This window comes from Amphiura filiformis, chromosome 11 (genome assembly GCF_039555335.1).
Source record: "Amphiura filiformis chromosome 11, Afil_fr2py, whole genome shotgun sequence".
In the NCBI taxonomy this organism is placed as follows: Eukaryota; Metazoa; Echinodermata; class Ophiuroidea; order Amphilepidida; family Amphiuridae; genus Amphiura; species Amphiura filiformis.
In genome coordinates, this window is record NC_092638.1 from 66,828,246 (window position 1) to 66,853,209 (window position 24,964).

Here is a 24,964-nt window from a genome sequence, read left to right on the forward strand (position 1 = left end):
GTACATAGTGTGTAATACATGAACTATAGGGTCATGTTTTGGCTTGTTATATCATATCAATGTGATGAATCATGAGTTGGATTATTATTAACAACATGTGTTAAAAACATCACCTTCAGCAAATGTATAATAGTAACTCTCTCCAGGCGGTTGTCAACTGCAGACGACAAGTTTCAATTTTTTTTAATTAAAAAATCTCAGAATTGTACATTATCATGTCAATTTTTGGAATCAGCATAAGAAAAGCATTAAAATGAGTACAAACAAACCTAGTATTGGTTCAGTGAATCTTAAGAAAGCTCTTGATATTTTGAGAAAATATCTCAAAACTTACGACTTTTTATGTTGAAGCCTATGGCTAGCACACAGAGCATTAATAGACTTGTCAAAAAAAGATGAACTGGTTATGTATGTCAAATCATAACCTCTACATGTACTATACACTGTAGCCAAGATTTTTGGCTCTGAGCGGAGCTTATCAGTGCCTTTGTCATGCAACTAACTAGCATTCATTTTCAGGCCACAATACGCTGTTGGTTTTTATGCTAAGGATCATTTAATGACTGATATGAAGACTTAAGTTTCGTTTCTAAGTTTGGCTAAGTTATTTTTAATCGATTGCACTCCAGATTTTATTGAAATTCAGGCGATAAAAGTATTATTTTTGGGTAAAAAAGACCAAAATAGTCACGATAATCGAGTGATATCTTGGTTCCCTGTGTGTGCTAGAGATTATTCTGGTCTGTATAATTTAAGATGCGTAATACAGACGGAAACCAATGGAGGTACATTTCTTAAGATTTAGTTCAGATCAGAAATTATTTGACTACTTCTTAACTTTTCTTCACTATTTCTTTATAATTTAAATAAAGAGATAGGTAAGGAATGTCAAAAAATAGTCAAGAACATGTCTGAATCTTGAATAAATCCCTAATAAATCTGACTTTTCTGGGGACTATTTGGCTTATGCAAGTGCAGTACGAAAGCACTGTGCCGATTTTTTTTGTTAAAGGTCACGTTTTTACCGATAAGCTGCGATGCTCAACAAACTTCGTACTTTTCTATGAGGCTATTTTGAACCAATAAATCGATTAGTTTTTCTTGATTGATGACATCACCATTTCTGAACCAATCAGCAAACAGTTTTGTGTGATTGATCGATTCTTGCAGTAGTCTCATTAGCAGCCACTTTGGTTCCGCCCTTCCACACAAACATTTTTGTGGAGGGAGCGTAACCAAACTGGCTGCATAGGAGACTAAGTTCACTGACCCACTGACCTTGCAAACTCAACCACAGAGAGCTACGGTGCATAATCGAGGTGAAAATACGCTAGTTTGTTTACCATTCTGAGCTCATGAGCTTCTGGTAAATGTCATTCAAGCATTTACGAGCATACCATAATATTTTTTTTATTAAATATAAAGATGTTTATTTAAGTTATTTGTAAAATTCAGCGATGGACTTAATATAGAAGAGTGTGATCGGAAATTGGGTAACATTGGGTGAAAAAATAGGATTTATTCAAATTTCCATAAAAAATGGTTTTAATTTGGTGGAAAGGATTATATTTTAATAATCTAAAAGAAAAAAGAAAAAATTGTCTCATATTTTGTGTTTTCCGTGCCGCTAAAGTTGCGTGCATTATTTGTAGCGTGAGGGACGGACACTATGTTGCATTATTATGAAAATACTTCTCTTAGAAAGAGATTATATGCTATTGTCAATTTTTGTTTACAGATTATTAGTACAACCCTTGTCACAGGAAATATCAATGAGATTTTTAATTGGATGTCTTCCAGAAGATAGGAGGGGTCATGGAAGTTGAACCCTAGAAATTTTGTCCGTCCCTCACAGATAAAAATCCAAAAAAGTTTTTTCTCTGAGAAACATTTTAAGGAATTAAATTAGCATATACCCTATCTATCAATATTAATGCTCACCTTACTAGAGATAAAGAAACTAAAATTCCCAATCTTTAAATCTAAGAGTTATTAGTCCTGATTAACGTGAGGGACGGACATGTCCGTCCCTCACACTAACTTATTTTGGATGTACAGGTACCAATGTATGTTGAGTGAAAATATTTTTGTTTACATATCAATAGTGCAACCCCTGCCACATGAAATATCAATGAGATTTTTAATTAGATGTCTTTCAGAAGAGAGTTGGAGGTCATGGAAGGTGAATGCTAGAAATTTTGTCCGTCCCTCACGGATAAAAATCCAAAAAAGTTGTTTCTCTGAGAAATATTCTAAGAAATTAAAATAGTATACACGCTATCTATCAATATTAGTGCTCACCTTACTAGAGATAAAGAAACTAAAATTACCAATCTTTAAATCTAAGAGTTATTAGTCCTTAATTAATTAAGGGACCGACATGTCCGTCCCTCACACCAACTGATTTTGGATGTACAGGTACCAATGTATGTTGAATGAAAATATTTGGCCACTAAATATTAAACCCAATTCTTCTACCCAGTCAGAGAGTCTGTCTAAAACAAATTCAGGCCAATCCCAGAAGGTCATGCTCCCAAATATTTGGAATTGAAGGTCCTGTTACTAAAAAAGAGGGTCTGTCCATCCCTCACACCAACTTATTAAAATTAATATTATTGTAAATTACTGCTTCTTTACCAGTAAAACTATAATTGGGTATTGAAAACAAACAGCATGAAGTAAAACTTCTGTGTAATTTGAAATTAAAAGTGAAATACGAACTGAATAAGATATTTAGGCCATCATACACTATGTATGTCCGTCCCTCACAAACAAGCTGTCCGTCCCTCACACAAGTATTTAGAGGGTAAAATCATATGATATTTCCACTGAACTTGAATTATTTTGACAACTGCATTTCATTTAGATGTCAAGGATAGCATTGGTGGTGGATTTGGAGAAATCTTGCCAAATTTGAAATTTTGTAACATTTTGTCCGTCCCTCACATAGAAAATGTCCGTCCCTCACATAAATTTTGGACCCGCTTCTTATACGCCTTGAAAACAAACTGAGTCAAATTTCTTAATTTTTGGAGAGATGGAACATTACTCTTTCATGAAAAGTATATATTGATTAAACATGTGTATAAGTTTCAATAGAAAACTTGAAGATGTAACTAATGGTGGTGATTGCTTATTCTATTGATTTCCGTCCCTCACACGTGAAAATTTTGTCTAGTGAAATAATTGATGCACATGTGACAACATTTTCATGCATGAAATAACTATTGGTTGAAGGGTTATATATTAACCTAACTTAAAGGAATAAATTTTAACAAGGGTTAATTAAACACAGCAATTAATCTATTGATGTCCGTCCCTCACGTGAGGGACGGATTCCGATCACACTCAGAAGTGGTTTGATTTTAGTTGTAAACGCGGGACTCGACCGGCATGACAAGTTGAACATGTGAAGTTCCAAATTCGGAAGCCATGTACTACTATTCCATGTAACGTAGGTCTCATACCTAACTGCTCCGAGGTTATACTGACTACTAGATTGTCTACTTTTGTACTTTCGTAAGTGATGAAATTGAAGAAAAATCATGAAGTGAAATCTATCAGAAATAAACACTGATGTGATGTAGGCTAGTCCTGCTTAATCGGAGTACAGCATCCAGACCAGGCAGATCCAGATCCCAACAGAACTTACGATTGTTCGGTTGGACTGGTTCAACACACATGACACAACAGACATGTCAGGACAGAACAGTTTTGGTGTTTACAAAAAATGCAAATGATCTCAAGTCACAAAAATTTGTTATAAAATTTCATTTTTGTCTCGCCTCAGTATTTCTGTCTGTCCGGGGTGTGGATGTCCGTGTGTCCGCCTGGAGCTGTATCTGGGAAACTGTAAGACCTACGCAGTACGTGGACGCTACTTGGTGGGAGGAAGGGTATCGAAGTTTGCTAGGTAATGGTATGTGTTCGGTGAAAAATAATGCAAATTAACATAGCTAATTTGCATAATTTATGCAAAAATCAGCGCAAATTGATAAAATTTCATTTCTGAACTTTGTTCAGGATGGGACTTGTAATCACTATTTCGTATGGGGGTGGGATGTCCGAATGTTTGTCCGGAGCTGTATCTGGGGAACCGTAAGACCTACGGGGACGCTACTTGGTGGGAGGAAGGGTATCCAAGTTTGTCCGTAATTGTATTTCGGTGAAAATATGCAAATTAACATAGCTAATTTGCATAATTTATGCGAATATCAGCGCAAATTGATAGCGGTGCATGGTAACGAAACCTTGTGACAGGAATGATACACACCTGCTGATCACCTGATTAGTTTTTTTTTAAAAGTATGCGCATTTAGTTGTTAAGTTGCATAATTTATGCGGAACGCTTCTACAAAATGGTTGGATTTTGGAAATCTGAAGAAATCCGCCTTGTGAAGCTGTTTCTGGGGATCCGTAAGAATGCTAAGCCCTATGATGATGAAACGTGGTGGGGGTAGCATGACCAGAGGATCTCGACCTGATTCGATTTTCAGCGCAAAATATGGTAATTACCTACCTAATTTGCATAATTTATGCATAATATGCAAAAACCTTTTTTCTCGGAGACTAGGGGTCGCACATTCTTCAAACTTGGTGGGCGGGTGCATCTTGACCCCAGACAGAACAAGTTTGTATTGGTTAGTGGGTGAAGGTCACTCGAGGTCATCCAGGGGTCATCTAAGGTCAAATTACTAAAACTGTCGTATGGGCATGAAACTTGGTGGGTACAGTTAACATTTAGAGTCAATTTTCTGACGGTCATTTTGGGGTCATCCGAGGTCACTTAGGGTCATCCGAGGTCAAATTACTAAAAACTGTCGTATGAGCATGAAACTTGATGGATACACTTAACATTATGAGTCAAAGTTTCGGAAGGTAATTTCGGGGTCATCCAAGGTCACCAAGGGGTCATCTGAGGTCAAATTACTAAAAACTGTCGATGGGCATGAAACTTGGTGGGTACAGTCAACATTTAGAGTCAAATTATCGGACGGTCATTTCGGGGTCATCCAAGGTCACCAAGGGGTCACCTGAGGTCAAATTACTAAAAACTTGTATGGGCATGAAACTTGGTGGGTACACTTAACATTTAGAGTCAAATTTTCAGACGGTTATTTTGGGGTCATCTGAGGTCACCAAGGGGTCATCTGAGGTCAAATTACTAAAAACTGGTGTAGGGGCATGAAACTTTGTGGGTACAGTCAACATTTAGAGTCAAATTTTGGAAGGTCATTTCGGGGTCATCCGAGGTCACCCAGGGGTCATCTGAGGTTAAGTTACTAAAAACTCGCATGGGCATGAAACTTGGTGGGTACAGTCAACATTTCAAGCCAAATTTTTGGAATGTCATTTTGGGGTCATCCAAGGTCACTCAGGGTCATCTGTGGTCAAATTACTAAAACCTCATGTGGATATGAAACTTATTGATGGATGTATTATGCTCTGCAAATAAGATATAGCTACCAACCAGCAAGATGTATGATTGCGTGTGATCTGGCACATACAATGTATATGTTTTCACCTGTTGCACATTCGACTGCAATTACTTTCACATTCAAAAAAGCACAGAGCCACAGCGCCATTGGTGCTCTTGTTATTCAAAGGTTTGACAAAAATTGTAAAAAAAATGGTCTAAAAAGTGAAAAAAGGCCTGACATTTACATACAGTACAATGTTAACAAGTTTCTTCTAATGTTGGTTTATTCACTATTTATATCTTGTTCATACTAAACTATATGACCCTATCTACATCAGGCAAAATTTGCAATTTGATTTCTGTCCCATTTTATTTACTTACCCATATGACCAGTGGTGGAGCCATTATTGCTCAATTTTAGGTAAATTTCCAGATTTGTGTCCCATCCCCTGCAAAAACGATTCATATTGCGTCCCCAATTACCCCCAGAAACAAATTGTGACGCCACCTGACTCGCAAATAAACTATAATCAAAGTTGTTATTAGACTGAATATTTGGCCCAGATACTTATTAAAATATAAAATAGCAGTGGGCTATTCTGTTGAATTCCATACACCCCCTATGAAAGACATGACCTTAATCTTTATACGGGGGTGTAGATTTCAAATGGAGCCAATGTTCAGGTCACCCCATTTGAAATCTACACTCCCTGTGTGGAAGATTAAGGTCATGTCTTACATAGGGGATGTATGGATCTGAAAAAGCCCAATAGAACCTCTTCAAATTTATTTTGATACTGAATTTGAAAAGCAACAAGGTTTTTTTTATCTGGTGCACTGTCGGATTGAAAAGTTGGTGAGCTTTCGTCAGTTATGAGTGCCTTCTTCAGATCATAGTCCTGATTGATGAATGACTACCTTTTCAATCCACCTGTGTACCATTGAAACCTTATGCCATCTTGAAAGTTGAATTTGAAAATCATATTTTAAGTTTTGCCACTTATAAACAGGATACTAATCACATTCTGGTAAACTGCTGTAAACCTTTGTTGAGAACATACGTCACAACGTACATAGCATATTCTCTGTGTCAAGTGCACTTGATTGGATTGAATGCTCACACAATTTGTTGTGTCACTGAAATGTATGGGTTGTACTCGTTGGTTTTTTTTCCCTGTGCTTGGAACTGGTGGAGGGAGAAAAAACATACACAAAGAACCACCAGTTCCCAACGATCATGAACAATTACATTTATATAAATTTACAATCACATTAATTTTTATACTTTTAATATTATAATCCATACTTATTAAAGCTACAGGTACATGTACTCGTTGTTAGTTCCGCTTTGTATGCCCTCGTCAGAAGTATGCCCTCGTCAAAAGTTTGCAGCAATTTACTATAACTTTATAAGCACCCGCATTAAGCTATTTCAGTTGAAATCCATACACCCCCTATGGAAGACATGACATTAATATCCCACACAGGGGGTGTAGATTTCAAATTGGGATACCTGAATGGTGACTCCATTTGAAATCCATACACCCCTATGGAAGACATGACATTAATATCCCACACAGGGGGTGTAGATTTCAAATTGGGATACCTGAATGGGTGACTCCATTTGAAATATACACCCCTATGGAAGACATGACATTAATATCCCACACAGGGGGTGTAGATTTCAAATGGGGATACCTGAATGGGTGACTCCATTTGAAATATACACCCCCTCTGTAGATGAAGATCAATGCATCCATAGGCGGTGTATGGATTTCAACTGAAACAGCCCATTTATTGTTATGTTTTCTAACTACTAACTCCTCATTACTTATCTCCCATTGCATTATGGTTTATTTTTGTCTCACCACTGATGACCTTTGACCTCACGTACATACGTACCTGCAGGCTGAGCATGAGTTAGCTAAACTGAAGACACAGCATGATCAGGTATAACACCTTTTACTAACATTTTGAGGTATATATGGATTGGTGTGATATGATACAAGGTCAAAGTTGAAAGGTCAGAGTCATTAAAACTAGGAGTATTACCGACTTAACAAGTTGCAAAATTCATCCAATAAATGTTTCATTTAAAAGAGAATTTGTCACAACTCGAACTAATATTATTTTAAATCTGACCTTTCACCTCTGATCCCATGAATGCTCATTTCAAACCGATTTCAACAATATTGGTTTGACTTTTTGAAGAGTATGTGGAGCACATTGTAAGTGGTGTTCACACCCTCTATGGTTGCAGGATCTATGCCTTATGCACAACCATTTTCTGACTATACTCATTGTCAGGGGGTGGGATATTGCTTTGAATTTGGGTAAAATGTGCAGCTGGGATTTTGAAAATGGGCCTGAAATTGAAGGAAATATTTCTCTGTTTTTGGCATTTCTTGGAAAAGGTACCGCTTTTTCCAAATCAGTTTTCTTAACTTTTGGAATCATGGTACATTCCCGTACTGAAGTTTCCACTAAAGATGACCAAACTCCCATAAGTGCGCATGCATGGCATCAGTAATCAACTCTTTAAAATGTTTTTGTTTGTTGGTTTCTTTGTATGTTTGTTTGTTATTTTAGTTTTTAATTTTGCACACTTTGGTTGCTAGCTACATTGAAGGTAAAATTTAAAGATGTTTATTGGAATAATTTATGAAGAATATGATCACAAATATCCAAGAAACATTTCAATTTGAATGTCTTATTGATTCGTTAAATTTTATGGTGCAACTTGAGCACCATCTGCCCTTGCATCGGCTTCTAAGCAATATTTTGATTGGTTACTCAGAGAGTTATATTATGTAATAAGCCAATCAGAGACATTGTAAGAACTGCAGTAGGGTTTATACAAAAATATAGAAGCACTATTTTGATTGGTTACTCAGAGGGGTATATCATGTTATATCATGTAATGAGCCAATCAGAGACCCTGTACAAAAGATAGTGCCCAAGGGGTAAGTAATTTGGTATGCCACTCCTGCCATACACCCTCTGTTCTGAGAACGGTGCATTCTCCGGAATAAAGCGTAGCTTTACAAAATATCAAATTAATTTGCAAATAAGGTAAGTTTTGCAACCAGTTAGTAGTTTGTTAGGTGCATTTTCTTGAACTTTTTGACGTAGTAGGTGATTATATTTTTGACGAAGAAGGTGATTATATATTGTATTTTTGAATACATATTCATTGGTGTTTGTTTATGTTTGCAATACTGCAGTATGTCCGTGAGAGTGATGAAAACTTGGACTCTCTTAAAGCATTGGTAGAATCAGCCGACAGGGAAAAGGTGGAACTACTACAACAACTAGAAGAAGAAAGAAGGTAACATGGTGTAGAATTCATAATAAACTCTTGTTTACTTCACTCCCTACATTTTCCCTAGCCTTCCTTTATTCACATCTCTCTCCTTCCTGGGGGGGCCACTGGTCATTGACAAGGAGGTATCATGCGTGGCCAAAAAATCATGTAAAAAGGGTCTTTTTTCACGATCAGGCACTGTACGTACGTATCGTGAATAGGGTGTCAAAAACATGGAAATTAGAGAAAAAGGGTCTTTTTCACAACAGATTTACGTATTTAGGGTCCGCCCAGACACCAGTCCTTCATAAGTTTCATGTCCTTCATGTTTATCCCTAGACTTGACTGTGTAGTTCTCTGTTTAGTCCATAAAGATTGCCGACTTCCGACCGCCCAGCTGGCCTGTTAATATTTTTCCATTAACCCATTCAATGCTACATGCACAACCCTACAACATTCAATGGTGATGTACACATGCAGTACATTGTACATGCACAGCACGTGTATACTCTGATTTTAAGAGTTTCAATTCTCCTTTATAAAGTCCAAAGTTTCTCATTTCATTTTAAAATATTTTTACTATTATTTGAATTTTCTATCTTGTATTATGGATAAAAAATAAAGATTTTCAAGCTAATTTTCATGTTGTATACAATTATTTAACCACAAATATCTACGGTAGAGGATTGATTGATTTGACCTGTGACCTATCCACAAAATAAATAAATAAAAACATGCATGTTATTATCGTCAAAAGCATCATATTTTTGTCAGAATTTTGTCACAATAAGTGATCTTGATTTTATTTAAAAAACAAATTTTAAACTTTTGAATAAATTGTGAAAACATCAAATGAATATTAAAAGGGAAGATGGATATGGTGCAGAATTAAAATACGTTTTTGGATTGGTATCAAATTCTGCAGTCATACACGAATCCTGCAAGTCTTGGCTGAACTGATTGAGCGCCATGCATCTCAGTCGCTATTTACCGACTTATTTTCATCCTAATACTTTATTCAACTTATGAAACAATACCACTATTATTCATCCGATTCCTTCCAGAAGTAGGCCTTAATTCACGGTTGTTTGATGTATATAGAATTGGCTTCATTATTAAGAAAATGCAAACTATAGATGGCGCTATTTATCAGAAATCATATTTCTTAATTGGCAAGGGGTAGGTAATCAATACTGCCATTTAAACAGGTGGAATAGGTGAAACAAGCAACAAAGAAATTTTGTAAACATTTTTCATCAAAAAATAAAAGGAATTGTTTTTATTAAATGCCTGAAAGAGTAATTTCCAGTATCTAAATAGCGCCACCAATCTTGTCATAAATAGATACATTTTATATCCGAAAAAGCTTTAAAAAATGCTATGAAAGTGAATAATGTCGTAAATAAGGGGAAATTAAGGTTTAAAATGACTCCAAAGCATCTATATACATTAGTATTGACCGCTTTAAGCTGTTTAAGCCTAAAAATAGGTTGTACATGATGTTTTGTTTAAAAAACTAATAAATGATCACATCAAACAACCGTGAATTGTCATTTTAAGCTTTTAAAATAAATTATTAATGCACTTTTCATCTTTTCGCAATAAGGCCTAGGTCATAAAAAAAATCTGACCACTATTTTATGATTTTTGTCTCACTTTGAAACATGATTTGTAGGTCTATAATAATATTTGGAGGATGGAGAATAAATTGTCTAAACTTTAATAGGGCCTACAAAAATGATATAATTTCACATTTCTTGACTTCTTTTCTCTATTTTCTTTTCTTCGTGTTGTTTTTTCTTAGTTAGAGTTTTGTAAATTTTCTTTTCTTTTCATTTAGCCTAATTCCCTCTTAGGCTCTCTGATACTATAAATCAGCTTAAAATAATGTAACGTTTATTTTGTAATTTTAAAATAGCTCATATTCTGCCCTGGTAGCAGAGCCATTCTGAGTTACTATTAAAGAAATCAATGAAAATGGAGCTTCAAGTAGTAGGCCTATTACTTGCTTAGGGTGTCGAAAATATATGTTTTACTTGCTAAGGGGTAAAAAAACGCCAATACTTATTTAGGGTAGGATATTACACTTGTTATACTTATTTAGGGGTGTATTTTCAGTCGTTGCACATACTTGTTTAGGGTGCTTTTTGAAACTCCTTGGCCACGCATGATACCCCCTTGTCAATGACCAGTGGCCCCCCGGGCTCTCCTTGCCTTCATTTATCTCTCTGCCTCAATCTCTTTCTTGGAAAAAAGTACAGTGATTTATAGTAAAGTACAGTGATTTATAGTAAAGTAGGCCTACAGTGATTTATAGTGCACTACGCCACAATGCCTAGACATTGATCCACACTTTACAGGTTGTCCCTTACCAATACGGCCCACATCATTCCATAAACCATTAAACAACAATACAGGGACTTGCAGCTAAGAAGCGCATGCCCTAGACATTTCACGATAGACCTTCGCCGCCAGGATCGGCTCTCTGAGTTTCATGAGTTGATCGTACAACCTTCTCTCTCTTCCCAGGTGTGAGGATTTTTTGGCAGGCTAATAGGAGGTGTAAGCAATTTTTGGCATCCTAAAATTTGCCCACCTGGGGAACAGATAATTATTGCACAGCCTGTTTCATATTTATCTCCACACATTCTTGCTCCCATTTTCCCATGTCTCCCTCCTTTCTCCTATCTGTCAAGATTCCACTTCTCTGTCAGATTTTTTCTTCTATCTCAAACTCTTTTTCTTATTTATCTTCTCTCCCAAAATCCTCCCTCTCTCTCTGCATTTCTCTCTCTTGTGGTCTCTCCTCTCCTTCTCTCTACCTCCCCTTCTCTTCCATTCTGTGACCTTCCCTCCTCTCTCTCTCTCTCTCTGGGTCACATATTCTGCCATTTGGTATTCTGGACCCTTTTTCTAGACCAATTTTGGTATATGGATATATCATTTTCCCAAAAAAATAAAACAATTTTTCCTAACTGTAGCCAAAATTTTTGAAATTTGACAAAAGGTTTGGGAAAGTTGTGAAAACTTCAATTTTAGGTGTATATAGCGATTGGTCCAAATTCTTGGAAAATTGGTATATGGATGGGTCCACTTTCAAATTCCAGGCAGCACCCCCCCCCCCCAGCCAAACCAAACTTGAGTGCCTCCCTCAGCCAAGTATCTCTCTCTGTCTCCACATATCTCTTTCCTATCCAATTAACTTTAAAATTCTGTCATGTTTCTAACAAGGTCTCATCACCAGGGGCATCTAAATATATCTATTAGTTCCTATATCTATGCCACATTAGGCTATTCCAGTTGAAATGCACACTCCCCCTGTGGAAGATTGAGCTAAAATATTCCACAGAGGGAGTATGGGTTTCAAATAGAATTGACAATTTGGGAACTTCCATTTGAAATACTTACGCTAGTTGTGGAAGATATTGTTAAAACCATATACAAGGGGAGTAGAGGTTTCAAAATAATATAACCCTAGACATTTCCATTTAAATACACACTCCCTCTGTAGACGGCCTATCTTAAATCTTCCAAAGGGGTATAGCCGATTTCAATTGGAAGAGCCCTATATAAATCTTGGCAAGGTGATAAAATGCCTACTTTGATCCCCTTAATTCAGTATCGAAGTTACGTAATGTTACTATGTCAACGGGATCACGCGCTAGAGTAATGAACCACGATCGAAATGATCACCACATAAAGTATATGGCACTCAAGGCATACCAAAGTAGCGTGATCCGTAACCAATAACCACTTCGATGCTGAATAAGCTGCCATTGAACATGATGAATGTGTTATTCCATCGTTGCTAACATATCAGTAAATGTTTCTCATTCTCTGTACAAATAGAAAAGTTGAAGATATGCAGTTCAGGCTGGAAGAAGCGGCCATTGATTCCTCCGATCTAAAGGTAAGTAAAACAAACTATAGATTTAATGATGTATGTTGACCCGGTGAAAGCGCTCCGGTGAGTGTACCAAATTTGAGTAGCGTAGAAGTATAAATTTGCTTTCTATTTAAACTATAGATTGCAGACAAATACAGTAAAGATTCGACTAATGGCGCTATGGGGTCACTTGACATACGTGGAATTTTAGGCACAACCTAAAAGTATCCTCTCGTAAAATTCCCACCAGCAAATAAGGGTACTAAACCTTAATTCTTCTTGGGATTTCAGAGGAGGGAGCTCTCTATTTGCACATGAAATTTACCCTAAGGAGCCCATGTGTGCCATTAGGCGAATCTTTATGGTATAAAACTAATTATTTTGTCTGGAATATATGTAAATATAGGAGGTTGATGATTTTAAAAGTGGAACATTGACTCTACATAGAGTTTTGTGTTTAATCTTGCACTTTTAAACCGTCTCTACGTGGGTATCGACTGCAGACCACAAGTTCCAAATTTTCTGTAAAAATTCAAAATATTTCAGTATTATACATTGTCATATATGTGATCGATGCGATCAATAGCCAAACAAAGAAGCTATTTCCTTTTGTTTCTTGTTTTGGAAACTCTTTAATTGCTCATATATTTGGAACTGGTTGTTCAATTTCAATGGTGTTTTCTGCACAATCCATCAGCTTGTAAATGGTTTTTACTATCCTATAAGAAACTGAAAATTTAATATCTCTGAGTTCCGACTGATTTTGCTTGATCGTGTCACATATTTGGAATCAGTACAGTATGAAAAATACATTAAGATGTTGGTTCAATGGTTTTTGAGATAGCTCTTGATATTATTATAGTTTTTCTTTTGGTTTTATTTTTAAGCTATGTGAATTTATCTGAATTTTTCAGTTATAAGAGGTCAACTGCTATAGTCATATCTTCCATAGGGGTGTATGGATTAAAATGGATTCATAACCTCATTAATAAACGCGATGCGTGCGATCCAATCATATTTTATTATTTGTGAAAACGCGAACGCAAATCGAGGTCATTAATAACTCACAATTGACCGCAAAATGCGTAATTGTTCCAATGTCGCACACAATTGACTTCTCGTGCGCGTATTGACAGCGTCCAACGAACTGCTTGCTGCGCTGACTGTCGATTTGGATTGCGCGCTACCATATTTGCACAGATTCTGATACGCACTTTTGTTAGTGGTCGTTTTGTTTTAGCCTGTTCGATTTTGGGAAAGGGAAGATGTAAATATAGTTTATTTTTACAAACTTTTGAGGAAAATTTTGTGTTATTTTGTAAAGTTAAAAGATCAAAGTGACGAAAGAGTTATGAATGAGGTTAATAACTTTGCATCGGTTTATATGTCGGGCATTGTGAAAAATCTAAACATTTTGCTTTGGACCTCGGAATATCCCTCGGGGCTGCGCCTCGGGATATTCCTCGGTTCCAAAGGCAAAATGTTTAGATTTTTCACAATGCCCTCCAAATAACCGATGCGCAGTTATTAACCTCTAAATAATACATTTGAGCTGTAACCTGAGTACCATTAATGCTACAGACCACATAGGCCACAGAGCACATGTACTATAGTGTGCATGCATATATATCAAAATCAAAATCAGTTCCTATATACCACTTCCAGGTTCCGCAATGTTCAGTTTTGCAACAAATAATTGCAGGGAAGTAATTTCTGTGTTGCTTGAAAAAATAAAATGTTAGGTAATAAATACAAATAATGAATTTGGAAATATATGGAATTGTTCTAACATTGAAGGAATTTAAATATGCATTAAAATAGTTAGCAGGAGGCAGCTATTATAGGAACTTGCATAAATTGTGCATAAATTGATTGCCTGAAATAGCTGTATGAGGCATATAATTTACTTGAAATGACTTATGGCAGCTATTAAGTCTTTCACATTCCCTGTAATGTATAGATTGCACACAGAAGATAGCAGGAAATAACTATGTGGCATATGTATTGTGAGCTAATGAGTTGCTGAAAATGACATGAAGCAGCTATTATGTGCTATGCTCACTAGAATCACAGACTACTAACAGTCAAAGTCCCCGTGCTGTGAATTCTCGCATATTCATAATCTGAATTTTACCAGCTTACATCTCAATTTCAATAAACCATGGAAATTGTGACATGGCTGTGTACTAATCATTTTGTTATGTTGTTACCCTGTAGGCTGAGAATCGGGAGGAGACAGATAGAGTATGTATACTAGAAAACAGATTGGTAGAAGAAAACCAGCGAGCTACAAGGTTGCAAGATGAATTGGACACACATAAGGTAGGCAGGGTTCCCACAGTTCTTGAAAGTCCCGGAAATTTGCACAAGGTCCTTGAAAGTCCTTGAAAATTGGAATTTTAGTTTAATTTTGACCAAATTTGGGGAGTGGAGAGGAGCTGTCACTTTTGTTAATACGCAGCTTTTTGTGTTGTAGTAAGTCCTTGAAAATCATGTTAGTCCTTGAAAATCATGTTAGTCCTTGAAAATCATGTTAGTCCTTGAAAATCATGTTAGTCCTTGAAAATCATGTTAGTCCTTGAAAATCATGTTAGTCCTTGAAAATCATGTTAGTCCTTGAAAATCATGTTAGTCCTTGAAAATCATGTTAGTCCTTGAAAATCATGTTAGTCCTTGAAAATCATGTTAGTCCTTGAAAATCATGTTAGTCCTTGAAAATCATGTTAGTCCTTGAAAATCATGTTAGTCCTTGAAAAGTCCTTGAATTTAAAGGCTTTAAGGTGGGGGAACCCTGGATAGGTCAAATTCAGTCCTCAAAAGAATTTGGGTACCGGTTATTTTCACTCCTGTATATCCATAACAAAGACAGATATGTCATAATAGGAACCAGCAGCCAGTAGCTGCATCTTTTAGCTCGGATTGAAGATCTCGTTTGTTGATATCAGTCAAGAAATGAAGACACAATGATCCAAAATCCCCAAGGAAGATGTAAATTCAAAAGTTGTAGCTTCCTCCATTGGATGCTCTATTGATTTGTACACAAGTGTTCTGAACAAGAGAACTAGTGCCATGCTTTCCACCCGGTACCCCAGGTCAACATAAAAAGTGGTAACCATGTGTGTTCTAAATTTCGCGGAAAATGGGTATTTTGTTGACTGAAATCGCGGACCGCGAAATAGCGAAAAAAGGGGGTATTCTGAGCATTGTCTCCGCGAAATTTTTAAAAAAAGGGTATTTCACAGGTTCTTCGATCGATGTCTTCAGCCCGAGTCTTCAGCCTCCATCCTCTGGCATTTCATTGATTCCGCCTCAATCGTCACAGCGAGAGCGCCAGAAGGCAGCTTTTTTACTATTGGCACGGCGGTTTCCCGATATAGTTGTCTAGTGGGTGTTGCACGTATGCTCCCGCACGCTTTTGAAGAGAGCTGAATGAGCGACGCGAACATCGATGGTGTCAGATGTAACCGCTTTTGGCTGCCGTATACACTTTTCCATGTGGTGAATTGAAAACATTGCGGGAAACATTGGCAGTGATTGGAGCGAATTCTCCCGGCGAATTCTACGACCGACCGAGTGATATTTTTCCTTGGTTTTTAATTCTGTTCGAATTCTGATGGATGTAAGTTTTATTTTGTATCGTTGTTGTTCCTAGATAATGTAGAAGCTGTACATGCACGATGATCTCCCAGAGGTGTCTGAACTGGGATAACCTGGATGGGAACCTGGACTGATACCACAAAATTGTACATTTGAATTTCTACTATCTGTTTCTGTATGTGTTTAAGATATATCTGATCTGAGTATCCAACCCATAGTGTTGTGCAGCCTGAGGTCTTGTGTCAAAACTTGGGTACCACAATACTTTAAAGGAACCTCTGTACACAAAACTTCGAGGATTGTTCCTCTTTGGTTCATTTTCAATTAAAATCAGTATACAGGCATTGTAATTACCCCAGTTAATAACACAGGATCATCTGGGAGTACAACAGACACAAAGTAATGTTCATACTTGCACATTTTGTACTTAATATATTAAAATATTTGGAGTCATTGAAAAGGGGTGTCTGGAAATCTTCTCATTGAAAACCTTGAAAAGGGGTATTTTTACCCTGATTTTGTCAGTGATTTGGCAAAAAAAGGGGGGTAAAATCAATGAAAAATCAGTGAAAAGGGGGGTTTTGAAAAAAGGAAGAACACACATGGTTACCACTTTTTATGTTGACCTGGGGTACTGGGGCTTTCCACTGGCTTAAACATTAAAGTGCAACTTTACAGGGGTAAAAATAACTGGTATCTTAATTCTATTGCGGCCTGTATTACTAACTTTCTATGATGATATTTTATTTCGTCGTCAAGCTATTATTAAAGAATGAAATGGGAAAGTGATCCCGCCTGGGAATTGAACCCAAGACCTCCGGTTTACCTTAACCAGACTTGCGCCTTAACCATTTGGCCACAGGCGCTTCATGATTATTAGGCAGACTGGAAATCCAACCTATATACGGTCATTCAACCCTACCTCCTTTGTGCAAAAAAAGCCACTGTTTTTCATATTACTAACTTTTGTTGCCCTACTGATAAAAAGAGCAAACTTGAGTGTGGGGAAACAAGTAAAACAGAGGGGGACAGAAAATAACAAATGTTTGCACAAAGTTTGATGGCAAAAAATTACCAATTTCAAGACCCACAGAACACCAACAACAATGCAAAAGTGTACTGAAACAAGTGATGAAATGTTCACATAAGCAGACAAACTAAAAAACCAAATAAACAACAAATGCAGGTACAGATAAGCTTGATGACCAAAAATTACAAATTCCAGGGGGTGTACATTTCATCCATTCAGTCATTTCTTCCATAATGGGTGTATGGATTTCATCTAACCCAATTTACCAACACAGATGAACTTCCATGACTAATTTTTTTTTTTGAAATTCATACAGAATCAAATGGAGGAAAAAGACTTCAAAATAGCAGAGCTTGAAGCGGAAGAAGCCACACACATCGAAAAACTAGACCACTTAACTAAGGATTTAGATGATTCCAAATTCCGCATTGAGGAGCTAGAGGCGTGTCAGCAAGATGAGAGTCAGATGGCGGAGGAAATGAGTAAAAAGATGAAGGCGATATCACAGCTACAAGATGTGGTGTCGTCATTGACAGAACAGAAAAAACAACAGGATGAATCTCTTGCTAAAATGGTACTTTATTTTGTTGTGTTAGCAGTTGCAGTGTTATGATTTTTTTTCAGGGGGGGGGGGCAAAGTGAATTTCAAGGGAGGGGAGCAAAATCAATAAATTGACTTAAAATCGCCGCAAAAAATTTTCTTAATTTTTTGGGGGGCTAGAAAAATATTTTGGGGTGAGCAAATAACATACGATTGCAATATAAACTTAGATGTGGCGCCTGAGACATTATATGTGCATTTTGCCAACTAAACTGTTCCATCAAGAATATGCATTTTTTTAAAGTTTTTTATTCTATATTTTTCCATTTTTAGGAAAAAGAATTGGAGTCAGAAAGAGAAAATAAACAGAAAGTTGATAGTTCACTAGAAGGTAAGTCCCTATTCTAGAAAAATACAGCACTAATATTTTTTTAATTACAAAAATATTATCCTGTTTTGCCAAATGAAACGCATCTAAATCGTAATCCTTTATTTAGGGCTAACTGGCAATGATAGTTAAATTTCAATATTTGGTCAAGTTTTGGAAATAATTGCCAAAAACATGCATTTTAGGGTATTTTTCGTATGCTGTGACTATCAAGCCCAAAGACTTGTACAAAGACTAATTTCAAGTTATGCATTATAACTTTTGGAAAACACATTTTCTAATATATTCCATAACCAATTATCAAAAATAACATAAAATATTAAAATTTTGAGCTCATTCTTAGCATATACTCAAGATTTGAATGCTTAGACTTGTGCCAATTCTTAGAATTTTGTGACTACAGTTATAAGAAATGTAATAATGCTCAAATTGTCCAAATATTAAAATTTGACTTTTATTGCCAGTTAGAACTAAGTAAAGGATTAGGATTTAGCTATGTTTCATTTGGCAAAACAAGATAATATTTTGTTAATCCCAAAATATGAGTACTGTAATATTTTTGGAATAGGGAGTATATAGTAATTGTCTTCCAAATGAGATATTCTACTTCAAAACAACATCACCATCTTAAGGAAGTTTTGGGAATTCCAACCAAATACAACAATTTGTATTATTTCAGGTCCAATAATTTTCATCGATAAAAAGTGGGAAAGTTGTGGAAGATTATGGAGTTCTATAATTTTAAGCCAAGTTGTGCAACATTTTAACTGGATTTGATGAATTTCAACAATTTTCAACTGGAATTTAACATAAAACTAGCCAAATTTCCCAGCTGGATTGTACTTGGCCCCTCAACCTGTATTTACTAAAGTTGCGTATAGTTTTGTATAGTTTGGTAATGTTGTATACATGTTCAGGGACCAAAACAAATCTTTCACAACCTTTCCTTTCATGATATTTTCACCCTGGAACATGTATTAAACATTATAAAACCCTAAGAAACTGTACGTAACTTTAGTGTATACATGTTGAGGGGCCAAGTGGACTTACGGTCTTCTTCCGCTCAGGTCTTCAATTTCTCATATCAAATCCATTGGAGGAATACAACTCAAAATTTGGAAACATAATGCTTTAATGGTAGGCCTCACTCAATGGATGATGGAAAACTGAATATGAAAAAAAAAGTCGATCACACCCTTTAAAAAAGCGAGAAACATGCATTTTTTAACTGTTTCATGACATTCTGCATGTATCACTGTCCTCAAAAACACAAGTATTCAAAAACATGGTCCAGGGTGTGATTCTTCAGGATATTTCCTGATTTTTTGTGGCCAATTTTATAGATTTTCAGCCCATTTTCAGGATTTTCTACTACTTACAGGATATTTCACTTTGAATCACACCTGAAACAGGTCATTTATTATTATTGATGAGATTCATCAGGATCGTTCAAAGTCAAGTTAAATTATTAAGATTCTGGTAACAGATCCAAGAAAATGAAGTACTCACTCGATATATTTCAGTTCCTATCAGGAACCTTGTTCACTCTGCAATGACTGTAAGAAGTGAGGAAAAGTTGGCCAACATGCTAAATGACACCAGCACTTATATGACGTTGGACAAGGATCCCACGCCCCGATACAAGAAACAACTTGTCGGTATCCTAAGTCGTTTAGAAAAAGAAGGGAAAATTAGACCCGAGGACAAAAAATTCTTGTACCCGACGGCAGAGATAATCCCTCGTATCTACGGTAGCCCAAAAATTCACAAGAAGGACAATCCCCTGCGCCCAATTATTGATTATACAGGCTTCATCGGCTATAACGTGTCTCGTTCCCTTGCCGACATTATTAGTCCCGTGGTTGGAACCACAAGCCACCATGTGTTGAATTCCAAACAGTTGGCCGAAGATCTTCGGGACATAACAATTGATGATGACGAAGTTCTGATATCTCATGATGTAGTCTCGCTTTTCACCAATACACCCATAGAATTGACCCTGGACATAATCAGGAAGAAATTGGCTCAAGATCGTACTCTTCACCTTAGGACAAGATTGACTGTTGACAACATCATGGAATTGGTTGAATTTATTTTAACAACTACATATTTCACCTCCAAAGGTATCATCTACCAGCAGAAAAAAGGCGCCGCCATGGGCAGTCCCCTCAGCCCGATTGCTGTCGATTTGTTCATGGAATGGTTGGAAGTCCAGGCCATAGCTACTGCACCACCCAGCTGTAGGCCGAAGCTTTGGAAGCGCTACGTGGATGATGTCCTCGAAATTGTCAAAAAAGGTGAAACTACATGTGTCAACTTGACTGATCATCTCAACCAAATTGATCCAACTGGGAGCATTAAATTTACATATGAGGAGGAGGTAGATGGCAGTATTCCTTTTCTAGACACTCAAATTACCAGAAAACCAGATGGCAACACAAAGTTGTCTATCTACAGGAAGCCTACACATACAAACCAATACTTACAATTCCATTCGCACCACCCTTTACACCAGAAATTGGGAGTGGTAAGGACTCTCCTTGACAGAAAGGATGCTATCGTCACAAAGGAGGCTGACAAAGTTGAAGAGGAAAGCAAGATCAAGGACGCTCTCTCTCAATGTGGATACCCCGGTTGGGCCATCGACAAGGTTAAGGAAGAAAAACAACATCCAAAAACAAAGAAAAGGGAGAAGAAAGACGACAAAGACAAAGCTAAGGGGTCAGTCGTTGTACCCTACGTCGAGGGCCTTTCAGAGAGAGTGTCTAGAGTGTTCAAGAAACATGGTTTTTCAACCGCCATGAAGCCGCACTGCACCTTGCGCAATTTACTGGTTCATCCCAAAGACAAACGGGACCCCCTCCAAACAGCAGAATCCATATATGAAATACCATGCAATAGCTGCCCTAAGACGTACATCGGAGAAACGGGCCGTTTGTTCAAAACAAGGCTGCATGAACACAAAACTGAAGCTGAAAAAATAAGTGCCAACAATTTCACCAGGTCTCAAAGAAAATCCTCCACATCCCAAATCCATAAATCGGCAATAACTGAGCACGTCGCAGCTAGCAACCATGTAATCAGCTGGGACGAGGCTAAAATCATCGATCAAGAGGCAGATAAAACCACGCGTTGGCTTAAAGAAGCTATTTGGATCAGGAGCAGGGCAAAAACACTATGAACAAGGACGAGGGGGCATACAAATTGGACAGAATCTATGACCAGATCATCTCACAACAGCAACCAACAAAAGTGGCGACGTCATCACAGCCACTTGGGTCTGCTGACATCTAGAAACACTTCTTACAGTCATTGCAGAGTGAACAAGGTTCCTGATAGGAACTGAAATATATCGAGTGAGTACTTCATTTTCTTACCAGAATCTTAATAATTTAACAGGTCATTTATTAGTTGTCTTTTACCAATAAAAGAATTTTTTTTTTAAATCCTGACCTGCGCCGGTAAAAGACTTTTTTTTTAAAATCCTGACCTGCGCCAATCGAACAATTATATTTCATTTCTTGTTTTATGAATTTTGCTTTCTGTTCTGTTTTGCAGAATTAAATAATAAACTTGGTGAAAAAGATGTGGCATATGAAGCATTGATGAAAGAAATCCAAGAATTGAAGAACTCATTTGCAGGTAAGACCTGGTACTGTTGTCAAAATGATTTTCTTCATGTCGACATGACGGAATAATTCAAATCCTGATGTGTACATGAATTTGAGATTGGTACAAAAATGTAGCGTGGCCGGGTGTCATTCAGATTGATTCACATGAATCACAATATGGTCTATTCTAGTTGAAATCCATACACCCCCTATGGAAGACATACTTTGAATTTCAAATGAGGTTACCCGAGTGGGTGACTCCATTTGAATTATGGTCATGTCTTCCATAGAGGGCGTATGGATTTCAACTGGAATAGCCCATTTCACATACAAGTATCCTCCATTTGAAATTCCCACCCCCTGTGTGGGAGATTATGGTCATGTCTATCATAGGGGGTGTAAGGATTTTAACTAGAATAGTACAGTGAAATAAAACCTATATCCCACTGGCTTGGGGATCATTAGCAGTAAAATGTGATGCTACACTACTGCAGCCTTTAGGTTTCTGGCACCTCCTAGTCAGGGACGTTTTCCAGGATTTGTTTTGAGGGGGGTGGGAGGGGGATTTTGAAAATGTAGACCTTTTTCCAGGGCCTCGATTTCTTTCTCCTTGGTTTGTGAGAATCAAAATCCATCATAGTCGCTGCACTTACTGTATGATACAATGAGAGAAGTTGATTCTCGCAACCAAATCATTACGAGAATTGATTCTGTGATTCTATTCGAAATCTAGCCCCTGTTTTTCCCAAAAGTGGAACTTTCTCAAAATTTTGGGACTTTTTTGACCAAGAAAGCATAAAGAACCTGAGACTTGGCCTTAATCTTCCACACATGGGGTTACCTGATTGTTGACTCTATGCATTTGAAATCTACACTGTGTGGAAGATCAAGGGCGTAAAAATTATAATTAATTGTCGCATTAATTTAATTGTGCTTTTTTTGTATTGACAGATTTAGAAAGAAAGCAGCAGGCTGGTGATGAACGCAGCAACCAATTAATGGAGGATAAGAAGAAATTAGTAAGTTGTATTTCATGGGGTTAAAGAGGTTCCATAGCCTCATTCTTACCTAAAAAGATGTTATTTTATACCACCAGAAACCTAAAATATTAAGATACCAGTTATGTTCACCCCTGTATTTCCTAAACAAAGACAAATATGTCTAAATTAAAACAAGCAGCTAATACCTGTACTCTTAAGCTTAATGAAGACCTTATTTGTTGAAATTGGTAGAGAATTAAACGGTGATCTAAAAACCCAGGGAAGAAACAAAATCAAAAGTTGAGCATTTGTTCTGTGATCAATATAAGCACAACACTACAACCATGGCCAAAATGTGTTGGGACACTTATGGAAAACGTACACTATATTATGACCTTATTTCCGTTATTATTAACGTGATAAAGTGGAGGTTTCTTTGGTGTCAAGCCTAAACCCTTTCCTAACACCCCAACCCTCCCCCTTCCCCACCAATCAATGTTGGGTGCCACAAGGCTTGTGTGACCAAAAAAGTCGGATTCAACATTGATCGGGGAGTGGGGGGGCTTAATTACATTACCCTATCAAACCGTCCCAACACTAATGGCCAGCATTGTAGTTTTAACAGGTGCTAGTTCTCTTGTTCGAGAACACTTTGTGTTCAAATCAATAGGGCATGTAATGGAGCAAACTGCAACTTTTTAGTTTGCATCTTTCTTGGGTTTTGGGATTGTTGTGTCTTTATTTCTTGAACGACTTCAATGAATGAGGTCTTAAATTTGAGCTAAAAGATACATTATGATATGCCTGCCTTGGTTTAGGATATACAGGGGGTGAACATAACTGGTACCTTAATTCTTTTGCCTGCTGTAATTGATATGTGCAAAACCTTTTTGGTCCTTTTTCGGTCGTTTGGCAAAAATATTGTCAAATTTGTATTTTTAATTAATTTTTCTTCATTTTAGAGTAGGGAATTTTATGCGGTAAATAAAATAGTTTATGATATTATAATAATATTTTATTGGCATAGCAGAATGAGAACAAACTGTAGGAATTTTTGTTCTTACTATCGTCTATCGTGTCGTATGTGCAACTAAAAGACGTGAAATTGTAAACGTTTCATTCATTTTAGAATCAAGTCGAGTTTTTATGACGAAAACTGACTAAGAATGATAAAAAACAGTAGTGCCATCACTAATAAAAAAAATAAAATAATAACAAAAATTCTTACTGCGGTTTGTTCTCTAATTTGTTTCTGTTGTCTGTAATGACTGGCATATTTTTATATAATCATTTCATTCACAATATCGTGTTTGTTTGTTTCCTTGGCAACAGGAAGTTGAGATGGATAATTTAATGAAGAGTTCTGGGAATAGTTCCGAACAACTTGTTATGATAAATGATCAGCTAAGAACCAAAGAAAGGTAGGTGACATTGGGCTATTTGGGTGCATTTCAATTAGTGCTGTCATCGACATGCAATTATTGTTGACATCAGACAAAGTTGCTGATGTTGCCATAAAATTTGAATTACAACATTTATTGACATTCCTTATGACACAAACACTCGAAAAACAATTTTAAGTGTGATTTTTCGAAAGATGTGACTGTTGTAGGGCATATACTCCGCTTGCCTGACGATGAGCCAGTAAAAGAGTATGCATTGTATTTCCCAACTCATGGCAAGAGGAAACCCGGACAGCAACGAACCTTGTGCTGGAAATACATCCAGTACTGTCTTTTGGGGGATATGGACAGCATGCTGAGTCAAGGTCAACTATCAGCAATGGCTCAAGACCGATGTAGCTGGAGGAAACTCGTAGTTGCCTGCTCCGCAGCCGAAGGATGATGATAATGTTGTTCATCATTTTGATCACCATTTTCACTTTAGCTTATTAGAATACGCATTTACTGTGGTATTTAATGTGGTATATGCAATTGTTTATTCAACTTCATTGACATTCTTGACTGAGTTATGGGCATATTTTTATGCTGACATGTTGATAAGAAAAAACATTTCAATGACAGCACTAATTTCAATACATGTGTGTGTATTCTTAATACGTCTGTGTGTATTCCTAATACATTTGGGTGTATTTTGAAACATTTGGTAGCTATGCGAATACCTTCGGTTGTATTTCGAAAACATTTTGGGTGCATTCCTAATACATTTGGGTGTATTCATAATACATTTGGGCGTATTCCCAATACA

General features: G+C 36.9%; 1 protein-coding gene across 1 annotated transcript in view; it reads left to right on the top strand.

Moving 5' to 3' along the window:
- The window catches only part of LOC140163878 (uncharacterized), a 175,583-nt gene that overhangs the window by 116,587 nt on the left and 34,032 nt on the right, over positions 1-24,964 (top strand). Inside the window, 9 exon segments of the mRNA XM_072187193.1 lie at positions 7,328-7,369; positions 8,644-8,747; positions 12,573-12,633; positions 14,827-14,931; positions 17,553-17,810; positions 18,111-18,168; positions 21,724-21,807; positions 22,728-22,795; positions 24,089-24,177. Coding sequence (XP_072043294.1) covers positions 7,328-7,369; positions 8,644-8,747; positions 12,573-12,633; positions 14,827-14,931; positions 17,553-17,810; positions 18,111-18,168; positions 21,724-21,807; positions 22,728-22,795; positions 24,089-24,177 — 869 coding nt within the window.